Here is an 18,843-nt window from a genome sequence, read left to right as displayed (position 1 = left end):
CATGGTTGATAGTTTCACTATTCTAGGTTGGAAGAGCGCATAGATTTAAAGCAAGAAATCCGCGGTAATTGGAAACGGACTTCAAACGTATATTGCTCAATTGTTCACCTTGTCCCTGTGCGTCCACAGGAAGCTATTAGATTTTGTCCGTTAGTGAAATTTTTTGGTGCAGAAAAGTTGCACCGGCCGCGTTTACCGGCCGGCTCCGCCAGAAGCTGGCCACCAAGGCGGCCCGCAAGAGCGCGCCGGCCACCGGCGGCGTCAAGAAGCCGCACCGCTACCGGCCCGGCACGGTGGCCCTGCGCGAGATCCGGCGCTACCAGAAGTCCACGGAGCTGCTGATCCGCAAGCTGCCGTTCCAGCGCCTGGTGCGCGAGATCGCGCAGGACTTCAAGACCGACCTGCGCTTCCAGAGCTCGGCCGTCATGGCGCTGCAGGAGGCGTGCGAGGCCTACCTGGTGGGGCTCTTCGAGGACACCAACCTCTGCGCCATCCACGCCAAGCGCGTCACCATCATGCCCAACGACATCCAGGTCCCCTACAGGTCACTGGAGAGCTTCGTTACAGGATTCTTCCCCCACCCGAAGGCTGTCAAGAGTCACACCCATTTTTCCCAACAGTACAGATGCTTGGAGACCCTGCCCTCACATTTAGGATGAGCCTAAAAACGTCAGGGTTGTGGCCTCAATGTATTTTCTATCCCTCCTTAAGGAAGTCAAAACATTTAAGGAATGTTTACCTTAACTATTGCCATTGAAATGTAAGGTGTTGCTAGTCACACAGGCTGGTCTGCCTGACAGACTTAAAGGTACGTGCGTGCGGAGTAAAGAAAATACTAAAAAATGGAGGATTCTCGTATGGTTTGACCAAGGGCTGCTTATGAATGAAGCAGTAGTGTGCTGTGGGCTACTGACAAACCTTGGGCCCTGGGCCAAGGTGGCAGGATTAGCTAATGGAGGAAAGTCCGTTGATGTGCATTACATCTTTTGTCGATGTTGTAATTAAACAAGGAAAAACCCTGCCAAAAGTTTTTGTTGCCCAGAGCACAGACTCTTGCCTCTGACTATTCAATGAACTCCTTTAACTGTCATCTCAAAAAAGAAAAAAAAAAAAAGTGATCTTAGTTTTTTTCTTGAATGTCATGGACACCTTTGCCTTACTGTTGACATTTATGGAAATCCTCAGAATAATATTTGAAGTGTATAAAATGCAAAAATTGCAAAAAATGTATCCCGTTACTCATCTGTTTTTAAAAATAAATTTGATAGGAGTGACGTATGTGCTTAATTATTAACACATTATGTAATGTAATCTTGATGAGCCTAATAGCCATCAATTATTAGATGAGTAAATAATGGTTCAAGATAATTTGGCAGTTATGAGAAATGAGATATCTGTGAATTCCATTGGGTGACAGTCACAGGTACTGAGGTTTGTGGCTTAAATTCATTGCAAAGGGAAATACTGAAATTCAGTCAGAGATAAATTATATTTTTCCCTATCTCAGCTCATGGTGTTCCTCCTCCTCCTCACCACCACCACCACCCCAACCATGCACTGCTGATTTTCATCCTCAGAGGTATTGTGTATATGAGCTCCAGGTTAAAAACCCTTGCTCTATAGTTTGTGCCCATTGATTTGCAACCTAATTATAATTTTTTCCCTGAAAGTGTCTCTTTCTACCTGGGATTTCTTTAACACTTAAAGTCTAGTAATAAGTCGTATTAATATTCATATTCTTGTACTTAAAATATAACTTTTTTTAGGTAAAATATAACTTCTAATCCTAGTATAACTATGACTTCTTGGAATAAAATAAATGGTGACAACAATATCTAACAATGATAGGCACTCAAACGCACCCTCATAGTAAAATATTTGACTTTTTGATGGGCTTTTTAGAAGCTGTGTAACCCAAATAATTTTACTCATTATTCAATTGTTCTGTCTTTAAATATGTCTTCCAATTAAAGGGAAAGAAAAATAATTTTTCCTCTACTCTTCTGAGTGTTTGGCTGAGATCCCTTATAAATAAAAGACAGTTTTCGCAAGAGAAAAGCACACAGAAGTTTATTCGCATTGTTAAACAACAAAAATTGAACTGAATAAATGTAAAGGTCAAGTTGGCTTTATTCGATGATTCAGGGATCAGGCAGCGTCCCATTCAGCAATAAAAAGGAGTTCTGCTGAGTTCCAGAAAAGGAAGTCTTTTAAAGGTGGAAAGGTAGCAGAAAAGGAAGATTTTTTAACAAGAGAAAAATCTAACTTAATAGCATTTGTACAGGGAATCCACACAGACATGGAAATTCCAAAGACAGTGAAGGCAAAACAAGGCATATTATCTCATTCTGAACTAAGGAGAAGGGGTCTAGGATTTCCAAGGGAAGGAATGCCCTTCACAGTCTGATAAGAAGATAAGAAGAGCAGATGTTTGGTAATTAGATGTTTGCCCTGCCGTACAGGTGAGTCACTCAGATAAAATTGATCTCTGTTAATAACCGTCTTCTGTCAAAGACTAATTTAGTTTAGTTTTGTTTTGTTTTTGTTTGTTTGTTTGTTTGTTTTTAAGATTCTTCTACTTAGTTAAGGGAGAGACAAAGTTTCTCTGAGCCCTCAGGGTCTAATTGCCTTCTCCTACGAATGATCTCATCAAAGCGGCAGCTCTTGGGGCATCCTGACCTTGGCCCCTTTAAGGCAAAGACAAAAGGTGAGCGGAAGTCAGTTATGGGAAAGTTACCAGGAAAACAAGAATCAAGTATGTTAGGAAGATTTAAGGTGGTGCCTTCTCCATTGATATGGGTCTAAAGCTTTCGACTGGTGTTGGTGGGTGAACTGGGAGGCCCTGGGCCCTGAAGTCTGGACCCAACCCCTATCAAAGATGTTGTAGAAGACTCCAGGTCTCCTCTCAAGAAAGAATCCGAGGGCAGACACCCCAAAGTGTATGAGGGGTGCAAGCAAGAAAGTTTATTAAAACAGAAGTATACTATCAAGAAGTGAGAGCATGGTGAGCTCAAGAAAGCAAGCTGTGTGAACTAGGGTTCGAGTTTCTATCTTTTATTGATGGTTGTTAAAAAGGGGCAGGATATTTATTACTTGGGGCTGGAAGCAGGGTTTCCTGCTTTTCTTCATTATTTGACCAGGGGTATCCTGTGGTGGCTCTGCCACCTGGGGCCCATCCGGCTCCTCCTGGAGTGCTGCCAGGACAGGCCTGAACCCTCCCCACGGCTAGCCACCGCCTTCTCCTTGCTGGCCTCCAGCATCCAGTTAGAGCCTCACTAACTAACTGCCTGCTCCAACACTGGGATTAACCTTTGTCTTTCCTAGTAGAGAGGAAAGGAGGGGCAGCTTTGTAAATCTACTTCCTGCTTTTAGGGAAGTAAGCAGGGAGGCAATAGAGCTTTTCTTACATCTGCTTCACCTCAGACACTTTCAGCTCAAAATAAAACTTATGCCAGAGTGGAATGAATGTTTCCTGGGTAGCCTATTCTGCTTCCTTTCAATACTTAATGCTAATATTTTCTTAATATTTGTTAGTACAGTATTAGATCTGTATTTAAAAAAATCTGAAATCTGCTTTATATTTCTAATTAATATACAGAATGTTTTTAAACAAAAGGTGATAGCAAATTAAAGCTCTTTCTTTACAATACATTTAAGGCTTTTTTTTCCCATTTTAAATGGAATATTAATTCTGGGTTAATGTAATTGAGCACTTTTTCTCATGTTTGTAGATATTTATATATCCATTACAGATGATTTGGATGATCTATCCAAGTTATATGGGCTTGTGAGAACCTTTTATGACAATACAGAGAGACATTAAGAAAACCACTTGGATGTGGTGGGGAGATTGGGGGGAAAGATTGCAAGAGGAGGGAAAGACAGTTATCCATTCATCCTTTAGCCTGATAACTGGCCCTGCCTTGGCTAGATTCTGGTCCTTTCCCTTTTTCTTCCAGGGGCCAGCTTATCTACCTACTGGTGAAAGTACACTCCATCGAGAATGTGATTATGTTCCCTAATCAATGTATTTGTGGGCTGCAACCCAAATCAAAGGGGAATAGGAGATCTGGATTTCTTTCATGGGGAATGACATCTAAAAGCAAACTGGAAGACGTTGACCTCAATGACCCTTCTTGGAAATAATATGCAACATAAACACTGAAAATTTGTATCATTGTACCGGAACTAAGGTGAGTTCTCTCCTGGGGGGGGGGGGAGCACAGATAGAAGCTGCACCAGGGGGTTGGCTGAGCATCTGACTCTTGATTTTGTCTCAGGTCCTGATGTCAGGGTCATGGGATCCAGCCCTGTATTGGGCTCTGTGCACAGCACAAATTCCGCTTGTCCCTCTCCCTCTGCTCTCCTCACCTCTAAAATAAGTAAACACTTAAAAAAGAAAGAAAAAGAAAGGAAAGGAAAGGAAAGGAAAAAGGGAAGGGAAGGGAAGGGAAGGGAAGGGAAGGGAAGGGAAGGGAAGGGAAGGGAAGGGGAAAGGGAAGGGAAAGGGAAAGGGAAAGGGAAAGGGAAAGGGAAAGGGAAAGGAAAAAAGAAAAAGAATGAAGCTGCACCAGGAGAGCTGTCCCACAAAGGAAGCTTTATGTGCAGCAAATAAGGAGATATGGGGAAAATCTTCCAAAGCCATGTCTCCTCAAACAAGGGTGAATGGGTTCCTTTTATTTGGGGCTAGGATGGATATTTAGAAAGGGGAGCCTTGTCATTGTATGCAATGGCAGCTAGATAGTAGCATATGCAATTTAAGGAAACACACCTAGACACTCTCTGTAAAAGAGCCTTGTGCTCCTCCAAAGGCAGAGATTTTAGTATTGTAATGAGGTACAGGTAACTGTTGGTGACTCCAGGGGTCACTCCACGGTCCACCTGTGCAGGTTGGAATCAGGATAAATTCAAACTGGTTTGGGTGGTCTGGGCAGTTGCTAATGCTTGAGGTGTAGTTTCAATTTCCCCGCCCGGGATATTATGCCCCTTGGGTCTTTTGCCTGAATTGAAAGATAAACTGGAAAGAAGAGCTGAAGGAAAAATGTGGGGCAAAGGTCAGTGGGTACAAGCAGGTGGGCAGTCAAGGTCAGGTCTTCGGGGCTAGCTGGTGACATTGTCACTTTCCTCCAGGAATGCATCACTTTCCTCCTAAATTTCCATCTGGTAAAGAATGAAAAGACCAAATTCTCCGCCAAAAATTTGGTTAAGGGTGACTCAGGAGGTTAAGAGTCTGCCTTGGGCTCAGGTCATGATCTCAGAGTCCTGAGATTGAGCCCCACGTCAGGCCCCCTGCTCAGTGGAAAGCCTGCTTCTCCCTCTCCCTCTCCCTTTGCCTTTCCCAGTGCATGCTTTCACTCTCTCAAATAAATACAATCTTCAAAAAATTTTTTTTGGTTAAGATGAACCTCTGTGGATTTATTCTGAAGAGATATTTGGTCAACTGCATGAAGACATATGTTCAAGGTGATTGCACCATTTTTTAATACCAGATTTCATCAAATCTAAAACACCTAAGTAGGCAAGCAAAATAGATGATTATGTGCCAATAATCTGTTAAAAAATAAAATTCAACCAGGTAAGTTTGAAGATCTAATTGACTTCATTAAATGTTTCCCAATTGGGCAGCATCTGAGGAGCTGTACAAAATGGAATGTTGTTGCAAAAAAGGGTGAGGCAAGAAAATTATAAACAAAAGCAAAGAAAGGATTCTTTCAGGCCAGATCCACCTCTTAGGGGAAAGGCCAGGGGGGTCTGATTATGCAGATTACCTTGTCTTCTTTTTGGGGGTGGAGAGGGGTCCCTGAGACAGATTACCTCTTTGGTGCTTCTCAGAAAATTTCTAATGGACTGGTAAAAATTTACATTTCTGGGGAAAGTTGAAACTACAATTCGATTCATGATTAAGCCCTGGTTGCTGACCTGGGTTTTTAACCTAAGTGACGCCATTTTGGGCCTGTGGTTTTCTTTTTAGCAAAAGAAATACCAACTATACGTATAATATGCTGTTCATTTTATATTACACACATTTTAGACTCAAAAATATGGTGGCATTAATTTGGAAACATGAGTTTTTTGTTTTGTTTTGTTTTTTTGAGATTTTGTTTATTCATGAGAGACACAGAGAAAGAGGCAGAGACACAGGCGGAGGGAGAAGCAGGCTCCCTGCGGGAAACCCAATATGGGACTTGATTCTAGGACCCCGGGATCACGACCTGAGCGGAAGACAGATGATCTATCACTGAGCCACCCACAGCCACCCAGGTATCCCTGGAAACATGAGTTTCAATGAAGAAGGTAATTAATTACAAAATTCTCCATAAAATGGAAAAATATCACCTATTGAAGATAAGTCATTCATTGCCTCAAAAACTACTAGGTCACACCAAGCTAGACATTGCACATATCAAGAGAATAAGACAACTTCCTTGCCTTTGTAGCCTATATATTCCAGCAAGAAACAAAATAAAAACTTTAAAAATATTACATTTTACGTTGTGATCAGAGCTGTAAGGAAAATTAAATCAGGTTCCTAGGCTATGGAGGCGCAGGAGCAGCTGTGCATGTTCCCTTTTGGGTGACAATAATCATTTCTTGGGCTGCTTGTAACAATTCACCACCAAGTCTTTCAATAATAGAAATGTATTCTTACACAGTTCTGCAGGTCAGAAGCTCAAGATCAAGGAGCTACTAGAGCTGTTCCTTCTGGAGGCTGCCAGGGAGAAACCATTCCATGCCTTGGGCCTAGCTCCTGGGGGTGGAGAGTAACACTGTGTGTTCCTTGGCTTGTTTGCAGCTGCTTGCAACAGCTTATCTCCAATACCTACCTTAAGCTTCACCTAGCCTTCTTCCCTGTGTGTGCCCTCCTTCCACTTATAAGGACACCAATCATTAGATATAAGGTCCACACTAAATCCAGGATGATTTCATCTCAAGATCTTTAATAAATACATCTGCAAAAACTCTATTTCTAAATAAAGTGACATTCAGAGGAAACCGAGGTAGATAATAAACCGGGAGTGGGGGAAGGAAACGATTCAACCCACTGCAATGACCCTGGAAAAATGCTGACCAGATGGTATTTAAGCAGAGAGTTGAATAATATCAGATGGTAAATTATGTCATTCTTTTGGGGGATGTATTTTTTTTGTTTGTTTGTGTGTCAAGTTTTTATTTAAATTCAAGTTTAGGTAGAGTATAATATTAGATTAGTATCAGGAGTGTAATTTAGTGATACACCACTTAACACCCAGTGCTCATTACCACAAGTGCCCTCAATGCCCATCACCCAATTACCCTATCCCCCCACCATCACCCTCAACAACCCTGTTTGTTCCTTCTAGTTAAGAGTCTGTTTTATGGTTTGCATCTCTTTTCCCCCATGCTTCTCTCTTTTGTTTCCTAAATTCCACAGATGAGTGAGACCATATGGTATTTGCCTTTTTCTGACTGACTTATTTCACTCATCATTATACCCTCTAGTCCCAGCCACAATCCTTTTGGTAAGATTTCATTCCTTTTGATGGCTGAGTAATATATATATATATATAGTGTGTGTGTGTGTGTGTGTTTCTTGGAGATATATATATATATATATATATATATATATATATATATATACCAACTTCAACTTCTTTTCCAGTCATCAACAGTGTAAGAGGATTCCCTTCTCCACATCCTCACCAACATCTGTTATTTCCTGACAGGTGTGCAGGAGGAAGTCTTCTAAGAAGATAATGCAAATACATGAGGCCATCATATACATGAAATATTTCATCAGGATCAGAAAGCATAAGGAAGTTCAAGATCAAGTCTAAGATCAAGAATGTGTAGCAAAGATCAAGAGCAGAAGGAACAAGGGAAGAAAGTAAATTCACAGACACAGGCAGAGGTCAGATCATGCCAAGTTGAGTTTTGTAAATCATTTTATTTTTTATTTATGAGAGACATAGAGAGAGAGGCTGAGACCCAGGCAGAGGGCAAAGGAGGCTCCATGCATGGAGCCCAACGTGGGACTCAATTCCAGGACTCCAGGATCACACCCTGAGCCAAAGGCTGATGCTTAACCGCTGAGCCACCCAGGCATCCCTGTAAATCATTTTAAATGACCATTCTAAGTTTTGAACACAGGAATGGCATACCCAACTCATATTTCTTTGGAAGTTCACTAAGACAAGTATGTGGTAAATACAAAGTTCAGAAGTAAAGCTACAAATTTGGAAAGTATTGTAATCTGTTCAAGAGATAGTGGTGGCTTGGCCTAGTGGTAGGCCTAAATACCTTGGTAGGCACAGGATATATTTTACAAGTGTAACTAAGAAAGTTTGCTGCTGATTTGAGGTGTACTGTGTTGAGGAGGAAAAAAGAATTTCCTTCTACCCTTTTGAGTTCTTGGCTAAGATTCCCATAATAAAAGACAGATTATTAAGAGAAAAACAACCAAAATTTTATCAACATGTATATACCTCATGTATACATGAAAGATAGAAAAATGAATAAACATTCCAAAATGGCCAAGCGACAGCCTTATTTATATACCATCTTCAGCTAAAGACAAAAGAAAGGGGTATGTGTTGGGACAAGGGGGTAGGAGGAGGACTGTTATGAGAAAAAATCAGGAAAAGCAAGACAAACAAAGATAATGTTCGATATACACATTCAAGTAGGTGTCTTCTCCATTAAAATTCTCTTATAATGTAGTCTTCCTTCCTGGTACTTAGAAATGGTGATTTCCTTTATAAATGTAAATATCTTTTACTAAAAAGTAACTTCTATTTTCAGGAACAACTGGGTGGCCCCGTGGTTGAGCATCTGCCTTTGGCTGAGGGCTTGATCCCTCATCCAGGGATTAAGTCCTACATCACGCTCCCGGGAGCCCACTTCTCCCTCTGCCTCTCTGTGTCTCTCATGAGCAAGCAAAACTCTTTTAAAAAGCAAAAATTAAAAAAACTTCTATTTTCAGACATCTTCCTGTATATGCCGTTTCTCAAAAATAATCAGTTCAAAATAATCCCTATGACAAAGAAGCATAGTTTGGGGTGGCATATTCAACTACCCTTCAACTGTTGAAAGATACAAGGAAAATATCTTGATTTGAATGAAGTTTGTCTTGATCTATTAAAGTCAGGATTAGCAAACAGACCAAATAGCATTGTAATTTTACAAAATAATATACTGTAGGTTTATAGAAAAAGAAATGTCTTTGGATATCAATTTCAAAAACTATAAAGGGCCTGACCAAGTTTTCAGATATCAATCTATGGCTACTTTTATCATGACTAGTTGCTATGCAAAAATCTATAACATCAGATGAAGAGGGAGGCTACTGGTTGGTGGGAATTTTACTGATTTTTAAAGTAAAGAGAGTAGGATCTATAAAATGTATTCCAATGAATTAATGTTGGTGAAATATAATGAAGAAGGAAAACAATAAGCATGAAGCCAGAGTATTATGCTCATCACAGGCCAGTCTTCTAAAGAAATGGCAAAGACAGAAAGATATCTCACTTTTTTAGAGCTAAGTGGATACAACTCTACCCACATTAGGTAGGTTTTGTAATGTGGACTCAGATACCATCTGAAGTTAGGTCCATTTTCCTTTCAAGAAAGTGGCAAATAGAGTCCTGTTTTCCTTGACTCAGATCCTGAGTTAAGAGGTAGCCAAAGAGTTACTTAGCCATAAAAAGGATGGACATACATTTGGAAAGGACAGAGAAAGAAATTCTGAAAGAGAAAAGGAAAATAGAGGAACCCGCAGGAAGAAGTAAGTCTCTTATTTTCTATGTTTCTTTGCTCTTAAATCAACCTATGCTATCCAGTCCTCTATAAAATATCCTGGATTTGCCTCTCACTAGTTGAATCAGTTTTGTTTCTTCAAGTGTTTGGCAAGTTTTCTTTTATTGCGACATAAATGCAGGGAAAAAATACAATATTCTAATGACACTTAAAATTACTTTTACTTATTTATGAAATTTAAATGGAATACTTTGGAAGGTAATGGAATGTAATGCAACATTGCTTAAAGTAACTCATTGAAATACAAGGTAGCAAGAAAATAAGTGGATAACAAGGGGATTATATGGTAATGCTGAAAAAGCAATTAAAATTTTTCAGAATTTAAGCAATAGTAAAATTGTAGATATGTAAACTTTTAAAACTAAGTATATAAGTATATTCTTTTATTAAAGACTGTCTTAGAAAGACCAAAGTTTACTTTCTTTACCCTGCATTTGAATGCATTTGTTCATTAAGGACAAATTAATTGCTCTTGTAATTAATGAAAGTTTAAAAAAATTTTAAATTATGTATTATCTAGGAAAAAAAAAAACAAAACCCTCTACAGAGATACACTTAAAGACCTAGCTTGGAGAGATTGGGTAGTTTTCAAGTTAGGAGGACACCATAATTCAAAGATAACAAATTTACCATAATAGATGTATAGCCAAATACTAAGATATCTTTCAATGTTACAAATAATCATAATACTTCAGCACTACAAATACACTGAACAGAACAGTCAAAATTCAAGAAATAATTTTAAGTGAACTATTCGATACATGAACAATTAATTTCCTCAAATCAGTGGAGAAAATATTCGTAATACTGATTAGCCAGCTGGTTAACTTATTAAAAGTTAATTCTCCATACCAGAAACCAGGTCTGGATTACTAGTCACATTTTTAAAAAATGGTTTTACTCATTATTAGTAAGATATCATAGGAACTGCTGTTGAAAATGAAAATTGTTGGGGATCGAGTCCAGGATCGAGTCCCGGGATCGAATCCCATATCAGGCTCCCTGCGTGGAGCCTGTTTCTCTGTGAGCTTGTGCCTCTGCCTCTCTCTCTCTCTCTCTCTCTCACGAATAAATAAATAAAACCTTTAAAAAAAATGAAAATTGGGAACCCTTTGGTGGAAGATAATATGTAGCCATATACCCAGGTCTTAGAATTCTCTATTTTATTAGCTCGTCTTGTTCTGCTTCTAGATAGTAAAGATTTGGAGCGTACCCTCCACCACCCCGGGTATAACAAGGAGAAAACCTTTACAAAATGGGGTAGTCTTATGTCAATATTAGTTGAAAAAGAAAATGCATGCATGTATCTAGAGATAATAGAATATTCAGTGCTTTTTTTTTTTTCCTGTGCTTTTTAAAATGTATCCTCTACAATGCTAAAGTTTTGTTTCATGAGGATGAGACGGGAAACACATAAACGAGAAAAGGAGAAAAAATAGCCTTAGGTCTTGAGGATCCACAGCACTCGGAGAACAAAAGGTACGCGAGGAACAGGCCTGTTTCTTCTAGGCCCCTCCTCCCACCAAGGGAGACTTCGAGCTACGGCGCTCTCGGTTTTCACTCCGGTCCGCAGAGGGAACCCTATAAGAGGGAGCTGCGCCGCCCTGGCTGCACTTTCGCTCGGGTTTTCGGAGATGTCAGGTCGTGGCAAGGGCGGGAAGGGGCTGGGCAAGGGCGGCGCCAAGCGCCACCGCAAGGTGCTGCGCGACAACATCCAGGGCATCACCAAGCCCGCCATCCGGCGGCTGGCCCGGCGCGGCGGCGTCAAGCGCATCTCGGGCCTCATCTACGAGGAGACCCGCGGGGTGCTCAAGGTGTTCCTGGAGAACGTGATCCGGGACGCCGTCACCTACACGGAGCACGCCAAGCGCAAGACGGTCACGGCCATGGACGTGGTCTACGCGCTCAAGCGCCAGGGCCGCACCCTCTACGGCTTTGGGGGTTGAAAACCAAAGTGGACTCCCATCCTGTACCAAAAAGGTCCTTTTTAGGGCCCCCAAGTTTTCACTGAAGGAGCTTTAGTGTTCGTCTGCAAACGGGCTTCGGTGGAGGCGCGGAGTTCCTGACGCATCTTACAGGGTTAGTGCGGACCACACCTTCTGCGGACCAGCCGCTTTTCGCCGCGGAGTGGAATTGTCTGCAATCCTGTTGGCTTTAGCTCTGGCTCCTTTCTGGTCAAACTAGAAGGACCAGGCGCCACTCAAGAGCGGCAAAGACCCAGACAGAAGTAGGCTACATGCAAGGAGCCCGATGTGGGACTGGATCCCGAGGCTTGGGGGTAACGCCCTGAGCTAAAGGCAGACGCAACCACTGAGCCTCCTAGGCGTCCCACTGGATTGCATTTCTGATTCTTACAAGCTTTATGGCTATTTTGGAGTCCTGTCTTAATAATGTTGGATTTGTATTTAGTTTTAGATTCTCATGCACTAACGAGAGATATTATTTAACTACTCTCTCTGGATAAAGAAGTCCTCACAAAGAATGGGTTGCCACCCTAGTCCTATACGGGAGACCTGAGGGAAATGTCAGGACAGGCACCAGATGTGCTTCTGACTATCCCAACCAGATCCTATTATTCCAATCCTTTCTACAATAGGTTTGAGGGCCTGAAGGTAACTTGTATTCTCGCACTCTATTAACAGATCTCCTAGCTCTCTGGACAGCACAAATTTAGCAGCTTGAAATCACAAAATTCGATCAGTGTTCTTGTACATGCTCAAATTGTTGCAGGCACTTGTGTACCACCTATCACATCTCTAGCGCTATGCATGACAAACTAGTTAAGCTAGCCACATAGCTTATGAGCCCTTCTTCCGGAAGGTCTGGCATGCTCCCGATCCCATGTGGGCTACAGAGGCCAACTTTTTAAAGCTGGATAAAAGCATTACCCAACTTAATGCCCCTTCCAACATGCAAGGTCTTTTTAATCACATCGAATCGTGTAGGACCTAACTGCTGAGCTAAAAGGCTGACTTTAGGTGGTGGGTGGTCACTGGGCTGTAATTTTAGTCATGTGAGCACATATTAGAATTGCAACGGAGGCGACAAGTAGTGGGCTGCTAGGATTTAAGCAGGAAGCCACAGGCTGGCTGCTCTCGCTCACAACCAAGGGATCCACTTTAGCGCCAGAGCCAGAAGTTTTTGTGCGGAGTTATATTCACGTCGTTACGGCCGTGGCACTACATGCACACAGCATACAGCGCGCAAGAGGCACTTACCAGCACAGTGCGCATTCCTCGGGGCAGTGGAATCCTCACAACCGCCGCAAAGCAACTGCATGAACTGAAGCCTAGATCCCGATCGTGAAATTCCAGCTCGATTAGTGACAACGTAGTGGCTCTGAAAAGAGCCTTTGGGGCTTGGGCAACAAGACGCTTACTGGGCACGTTTACTTGGCGCTGGTGTACTTGGTGACGGCCTTGGTGCCCTCGGACACGGCGTGCTTGGCCAGCTCCCCGGGCAGCAGCAGGCGCACGGCCGTCTGGATCTCCCTGGACGTGATGGTCGAGCGCTTGTTGTAATGCGCCAGGCGCGACGCCTCGCCCGCGATGCGCTCGAAGATGTCGTTGACGAACGAGTTCATGATGCCCATGGCCTTGGACGAGATGCCCGTGTCGGGGTGCACCTGCTTCAGCACCTTGTACACGTACACCGAGTAGCTCTCCTTGCGGCTGCGCTTGCGCTTCTTGCCGTCCTTCTTCTGCGCCTTGGTCACCGCCTTCTTGGAGCCCTTCTTCGGGGCCGGCGCGGACTTGGCGGGCTCGGGCATGATGGAGACAACACAGACCTTCCTCAAAAAAGACAGAAACAAGTGTCGTGGGAGCAAAGTGCCGCTGGTCCCTTTCATATAGAACCTCTCATGCAAATAAGGTGTCAGCTAAAGTCCTGTGTCTGATTGGTGACTATTCAAACTAACGTCAGAAACTAGTTCTGCCCAATCAAAACGCGAGAATCCGAAAGTTGCGTTTCCACTGGTTAAGATAAAGCCGCAACCGTAACCAATGCAAAACCTTCTTTTTCGCGCCCAACAGGGGCTATAAAAGGTGCTGGACTCGGCTTTCGCTTTTGCAACCACTTGCAGTGTACTTAGGTGCCTGATGTCGGGACGCGGGAAGCAGGGCGGCAAGGCTCGCGCCAAGGCCAAGACGCGCTCGTCGCGGGCCGGGCTCCAGTTCCCGGTGGGCCGCGTCCACCGCCTGCTCCGCAAGGGCAACTACGCGGAGCGGGTCGGGGCGGGCGCGCCGGTGTACCTGGCGGCCGTGCTGGAGTACCTGACGGCCGAGATCCTGGAGCTGGCGGGCAACGCGGCCCGCGACAACAAGAAGACGCGCATCATCCCGCGCCACCTGCAGCTGGCCATCCGCAACGACGAGGAGCTCAACAAGCTGCTGGGCCGCGTGACCATCGCGCAGGGCGGCGTCCTGCCCAACATCCAGGCCGTGCTGCTGCCCAAGAAGACCGAGAGCCACCACAAGGCCAAATGAGCGACTAGTTGGAGACGTTCCAAATCAAAGGCTCTTTTCAGAGCCACCTATAACTTCACAAAGAGAAAGCTGGTGCGCTGGTCCGCATTTTCGCTTTTTTGGTGATACTATTGTGAAGTGCTTATGTCTTGGGAGCAAAACGTAGTCTGCCCTAAAGAAAGGGACAGTTTGAAGACTGGCAGGGGCTAAGCTAGTAGGTTCTGGAGGGCTTATTCAGAAGTTCCAGATGGAAGCAGACCGGCAAATCCCTGAACCCACTTTAATTACAATGCTATCCGCTAGTTTTAAGCGGCCAAAAGTACAGAATGCAGTGACTACTCCCGAGACCAACGATTTGAGTATACTAGAAAAGTTATGGTTTGAATAATTTTCACTGGATGTTGGAATTCCTAGTGGCCATTGCTATTTTATTTAGGATTTCATTCTGAAGGGAGTTACTCTCTGATATATTGATTAAAGATAAGCAGAACTTACTGAATCCCATTACCAGTAAATTCTTGATCCCGTTTCTTTGGAGCACATGTATTTGCTTAATTCATTCTTAAAGCAATGGTTGCAACCTAGAAAATCTGCTTGCGTGGAAAACTAGGTGAGAGAGACAAACACAAAGGTACAATAGGTTAGGTGATAAACCTATAAGGAAAGTAGAGAAGCTATGGAGCATAATGGGGACTCTTATTTTAGATAAAGATTGAGTGTAGATAATTTTAGAGATTTTACCTGATCAGAGACCCACATAAACCAAAAAACTGAGCCAGGTAGATATTAAAGGAGGAGAATCCCAAATAGAGGGAACTGAAAATGTAAAAGCCTTAAGACAGGAAACGTGCGTGGCCTTTGCTGGGAACAGCCAGCAGCACCATAAGGCTCTGATGTAAAAGCAGGAGGTGGGGAGCACAATATAGGACTTTGTAGGGTGTGTAAATTAATGTGTATGAGTAATCAAAAGTCATAGCAGTCCTAATCTCTGAGATAAGAATTTTGTTACTACAAATCAGCTAGATGTGAAAATCTATGGACTCCAACTTTTTAAGTATATAGAAAGAAAACCACTATAAAAGTAGTATTAACTTGAGCACGCAGTTCACAAAGATTTAGGAGCACACAGTTTTTAATTCAAATACATACAGATTTATTTGCTACTGAATGGAGGGAAGAAATTCCTGTCCAAGTGTCTTCTAGCAGTACTAAAAATTAAATTGACATGAGACAGATTAACAGGAGAAAAACAGTTTTATTATGTGCATAGGGAGGTCTCCTAATGAAATTGAGACCTGAATGAATGATCAAGGTGGGCAGTTTTTATACATTTTAGACAGAGACAAAAAACTTTGTGGGGATTTGAGAGGATAAAGAAAACCAATGTCTGGCAGCGTGATTTAGTAAGGAATTTTAATTAAAAGTTGGGCTGAGGTTAGATTAGTAAAGAGGTCACAAGGTTTGTTTCTAGAGCCTTCTCGGCTGTAAATTTCCTATGTCTGGTGATAAGGATATCTTTTACTTCTTAGTACAGGGAGGGCACCTTTCATAGGGGAGATTGGTTTCCTGCTTTCAGGGGGACAGAGGAAGCGAGGGTGTGATGTCCTTGCACTTACTGTTTCCTGAGTAGCTTCCATTCAAAATAATCTCTATGCCCTCGTGCTACACTGTGGGCCCCTACACTACTCCCAGTCTTTGCTTGAAGAAGCTCTATTGAATACAAGAATAAAATGCAAGAGACCCAGGACATACAGCTTACAGTGACAGCCACGCAGGTTGGGTTCTCTGGGAGCAGATGCCAAGATGGAGTTTGGGGTGCAAGATGTGATTAGGGACCAACAGCTGCGAAAGGAGGAACAGGAACGAGGATGGGACAGGAGAGAATGTCTAACGGGGGCTCGGAGGCAGACAAATGTGGGAGCTCTGATGCCGGGGGTGCCTGTCGGCAATGCCCCACACTGAGCAAAATTTCCCCTGGACCAGTCTTTGTGTCCCCACTTTGCTCTGTCCGGGCTGTGGTTCTGTCCAGGAGAAGGGCATGACCTTGAGTTAGATAAAGCTCTGCCACTCAGGCAAGGCCCCAGGGAGCTCAGCAGTGCCCAGATTCTGACCACACCCACTCTGCAGCTGGGATGCAGGTCTTTCCTGGAGGGCTGCAGGGGGCAGGTGGGGGGCTCTGGGCACCACATTTTGATCTCTGACATACATTAACATGAATAGAAATATCAAAATTATGTCTGACAGTATTTGTAAAACTTACTTTTTAGCATATATCACTAGTACTAACTTCTTTACTTTCACTGGGGAATTCAAAAGGGATGTGTTTTCTTTTTAAGGAAATGAGACAACCGACAGACTTTCTGAAAATCTTTACTAACTTTATATACTCCTGTAAGAGTCTTAGATGCTGCCATCATTGCAAATGGAAGGTGATATAAAACAATTATAAGGGAGGATCTTCCACTGGCCTACTTTCCTTCCTCCAGAGCCAGCAACTCAGTTCACTTGCCACTACTGGGAAAGAATCCAGTTTTAAAAAGAGTTTATAAGGGTGGAATCCCCAGGAGGAGATTTAAGATTGGTGCTCTTATAAGAGGAAGAGACCGGAACACCTCCCTGCCCCCAGCCCACCAAAAAAATCATATGACACACAATGAGTTGACGATACCTGCAAGCTACGAAACAGGTCCTGAGCAGACTGTCTGCTGGCACATTGGTCTTCTACTTCTTAGGCTCCAGAGCTGTGAGAAATAACTGTGTTGCTGGGTAAGCAGTGGGGAGGGGAGAAGAAATCCTGGGCCCTGGGGCCTCGTCCCAGCCACACCCAGACTTGCCGCACAGCTGACAAGTGACCCAAGCTGGAAAATTTATCAAAGCAAAAAGTACAATCTCAAGATATAAGAGCAGGCAGCTCAAGGGAGAGAGAGTTGTGTGCCCCAGGGGATGGGTTTCTATCTTTTTTTGACAATTGTTACCTCTGGGGCAATTGAAAAAGAAGCAGGGGGCACCTCGGGTGGCTTAGCAGTTTAATGCCGCCTTCAGTTCAGGGCCTGATCCTGGAGACCTGGGGTGGAGTCCCACATCGGGCTCCCTGCATGAAGCCTGCTTCTCCCTCTGCCTGTCTCTGTCTCTCATGAACAAATAAATAAAATCTTAAAAGAAAGAAAAGGGAAGCAGGATTTTGGGCTTTTTCTTCCTTATTTGACCAGGGTTTCCTGTCATGGCACTACTGTCTGGGGTCTGTCTGGTGTGATCTGGCTCCTCATGGAGTACTGCCAGGACAGGCCTGGACCTTCCCCATGGCTGGCCATGGCCTCCTCCTTGCTGGCCTCCAGGCATTCTGTTAGAGCCTCACTAACATCTGTTATTTAAGCCACCCAGCCTATGGTGTTTATCATACCATCTCCAACTGAATAAGACAAGAAAGTACACTTATTTCTTCAGTCAGGTTCTCAATTTGTAAGAGATAACCCGTAAATCGGGATATTATCTACCCCAACACACAGCCCACACATCACTGCCTTCTCTTAACTACCTGGTCTGTATACTTTGGTCTAGATTGTGCAAAACTCAGGTGAGCATGTTCAAAAGAAGATGTTGAAAGATTTTAGCAGAGTAGTATCATGATCAGATTTGTACTAACAAATACCAAATGAGAAAGACCAAAACTAGATTTAATTATTCAGATAATATTTACAGTAGCAGATTCCTGAAAATGGGGATCACAGTTTTTTTGTTTTTAAAGATTTTATTTATTCATGAGAGAAAGAGAGAAAAGGCAGAGAGACACAGGCAGAGGGAAAAGCAGGGTCCATGCAGGGAGCCTGATGTGGGGACTTGATCCCAGGACTCCAAGATCACACCCTGGGCCAAAGGCAGGCACAAAACCACTGAGCCACCCAGGGATCCCCAGGGGAGTCACAGTTAATACATACTTTCCCGATGTTCCACTCTTTTCCCCTTCATCTTCCCCATCTATTACTTGATGGAGTTGTTGTAATGCATTCAGAATAGGGAACAATTGTAAGGTCAAATCTAATATTTAATATCAAATAAAACATTTATACTTCAAAGTAACTGCATGATTCAGATAATTAGTAATGGCAAGATCTCAGAAATACACATGGTTATGGATAATGAGGATGCTTGAGTAAGGACAAGAGACTATAACTTTATACCAGGCTAACTTCATTGACTTGGCTTTGCTTACCAGTAATCTAAATCCTATGTGTGCTATTTTTAAACACCTGAGAAGAGTTTTGATTGTTTACAAGAATGACTGATATGATATGTAGACTCACAACTGGATGTCAGTATACGAATTTAAGATCCCACATCTTCCTTGGAATAATATAAAGGAAAGTATTACAAGAACCCTGAGTGTAAAATTGCTTGTGCAAATCAAAATTTTTTGACCTGTCAAAAACTAGGTCATTAGGTTCATGGTAGAATTGCTAAACTCATTGATATTTTTGTGGAGAAATCATTGCATCTCATACTTTGCTTAAAAAGCTTATGAATGAATAAAACTTTCAGATCAGAATTAGAAAGCATTGTCAGGGATTGGCCTGTCAGTTTTGGTCTGGTA

General features: G+C 42.9%; 4 protein-coding genes across 4 annotated transcripts; 3 read left to right on the top strand and 1 right to left on the bottom strand.

Annotated features, from left to right (window-relative positions):
- Position 1: 1 nt before the first annotated feature.
- On the top strand, positions 2-1,274 carry LOC144306460 (histone H3.1-like). Its single transcript, XM_077885871.1, has 2 exons — positions 2-26; positions 178-1,274. The coding sequence occupies exons 1-2, from the start codon at positions 2-4 to the stop codon at positions 657-659; spliced, it is 507 nt and encodes a 168-aa protein (XP_077741997.1). The 3' UTR covers positions 660-1,274.
- A 151-nt stretch (positions 1,275-1,425) lies between these two features.
- Positions 1,426-12,136, top strand: H4C9 (H4 clustered histone 9). Its single transcript, XM_077886385.1, has 4 exons — positions 1,426-2,707; positions 3,960-4,193; positions 6,096-6,294; positions 7,704-12,136. The coding sequence occupies exon 4, from the start codon at positions 11,427-11,429 to the stop codon at positions 11,736-11,738; it is 312 nt and encodes a 103-aa protein (XP_077742511.1). The 5' UTR covers positions 1,426-2,707; positions 3,960-4,193; positions 6,096-6,294; positions 7,704-11,426; the 3' UTR covers positions 11,739-12,136.
- A 982-nt stretch (positions 12,137-13,118) lies between these two features.
- Positions 13,119-13,603, bottom strand: LOC144306790 (histone H2B type 1-K). Its single transcript, XM_077886380.1, has one exon. The coding sequence runs from the start codon at positions 13,559-13,561 to the stop codon at positions 13,181-13,183; it is 381 nt and encodes a 126-aa protein (XP_077742506.1). The 5' UTR covers positions 13,562-13,603; the 3' UTR covers positions 13,119-13,180.
- Positions 13,604-13,863: 260 nt separating this feature from the next.
- On the top strand, positions 13,864-14,696 carry LOC144306792 (histone H2A type 1-E-like). The gene has a single exon (XM_077886383.1). The coding sequence runs from the start codon at positions 13,890-13,892 to the stop codon at positions 14,274-14,276; it is 387 nt and encodes a 128-aa protein (XP_077742509.1). The 5' UTR covers positions 13,864-13,889; the 3' UTR covers positions 14,277-14,696.
- Positions 14,697-18,843: the final 4,147 nt, after the last annotated feature.

This window comes from Canis aureus, chromosome 37 (assembly GCF_053574225.1).
Source record: "Canis aureus isolate CA01 chromosome 37, VMU_Caureus_v.1.0, whole genome shotgun sequence".
Classification (NCBI taxonomy): domain Eukaryota; kingdom Metazoa; phylum Chordata; class Mammalia; order Carnivora; family Canidae; genus Canis; species Canis aureus.
The sequence above is the reverse complement of the archived record's forward strand: the minus strand, read 5'-3'. Positions and strand labels throughout refer to the sequence as shown.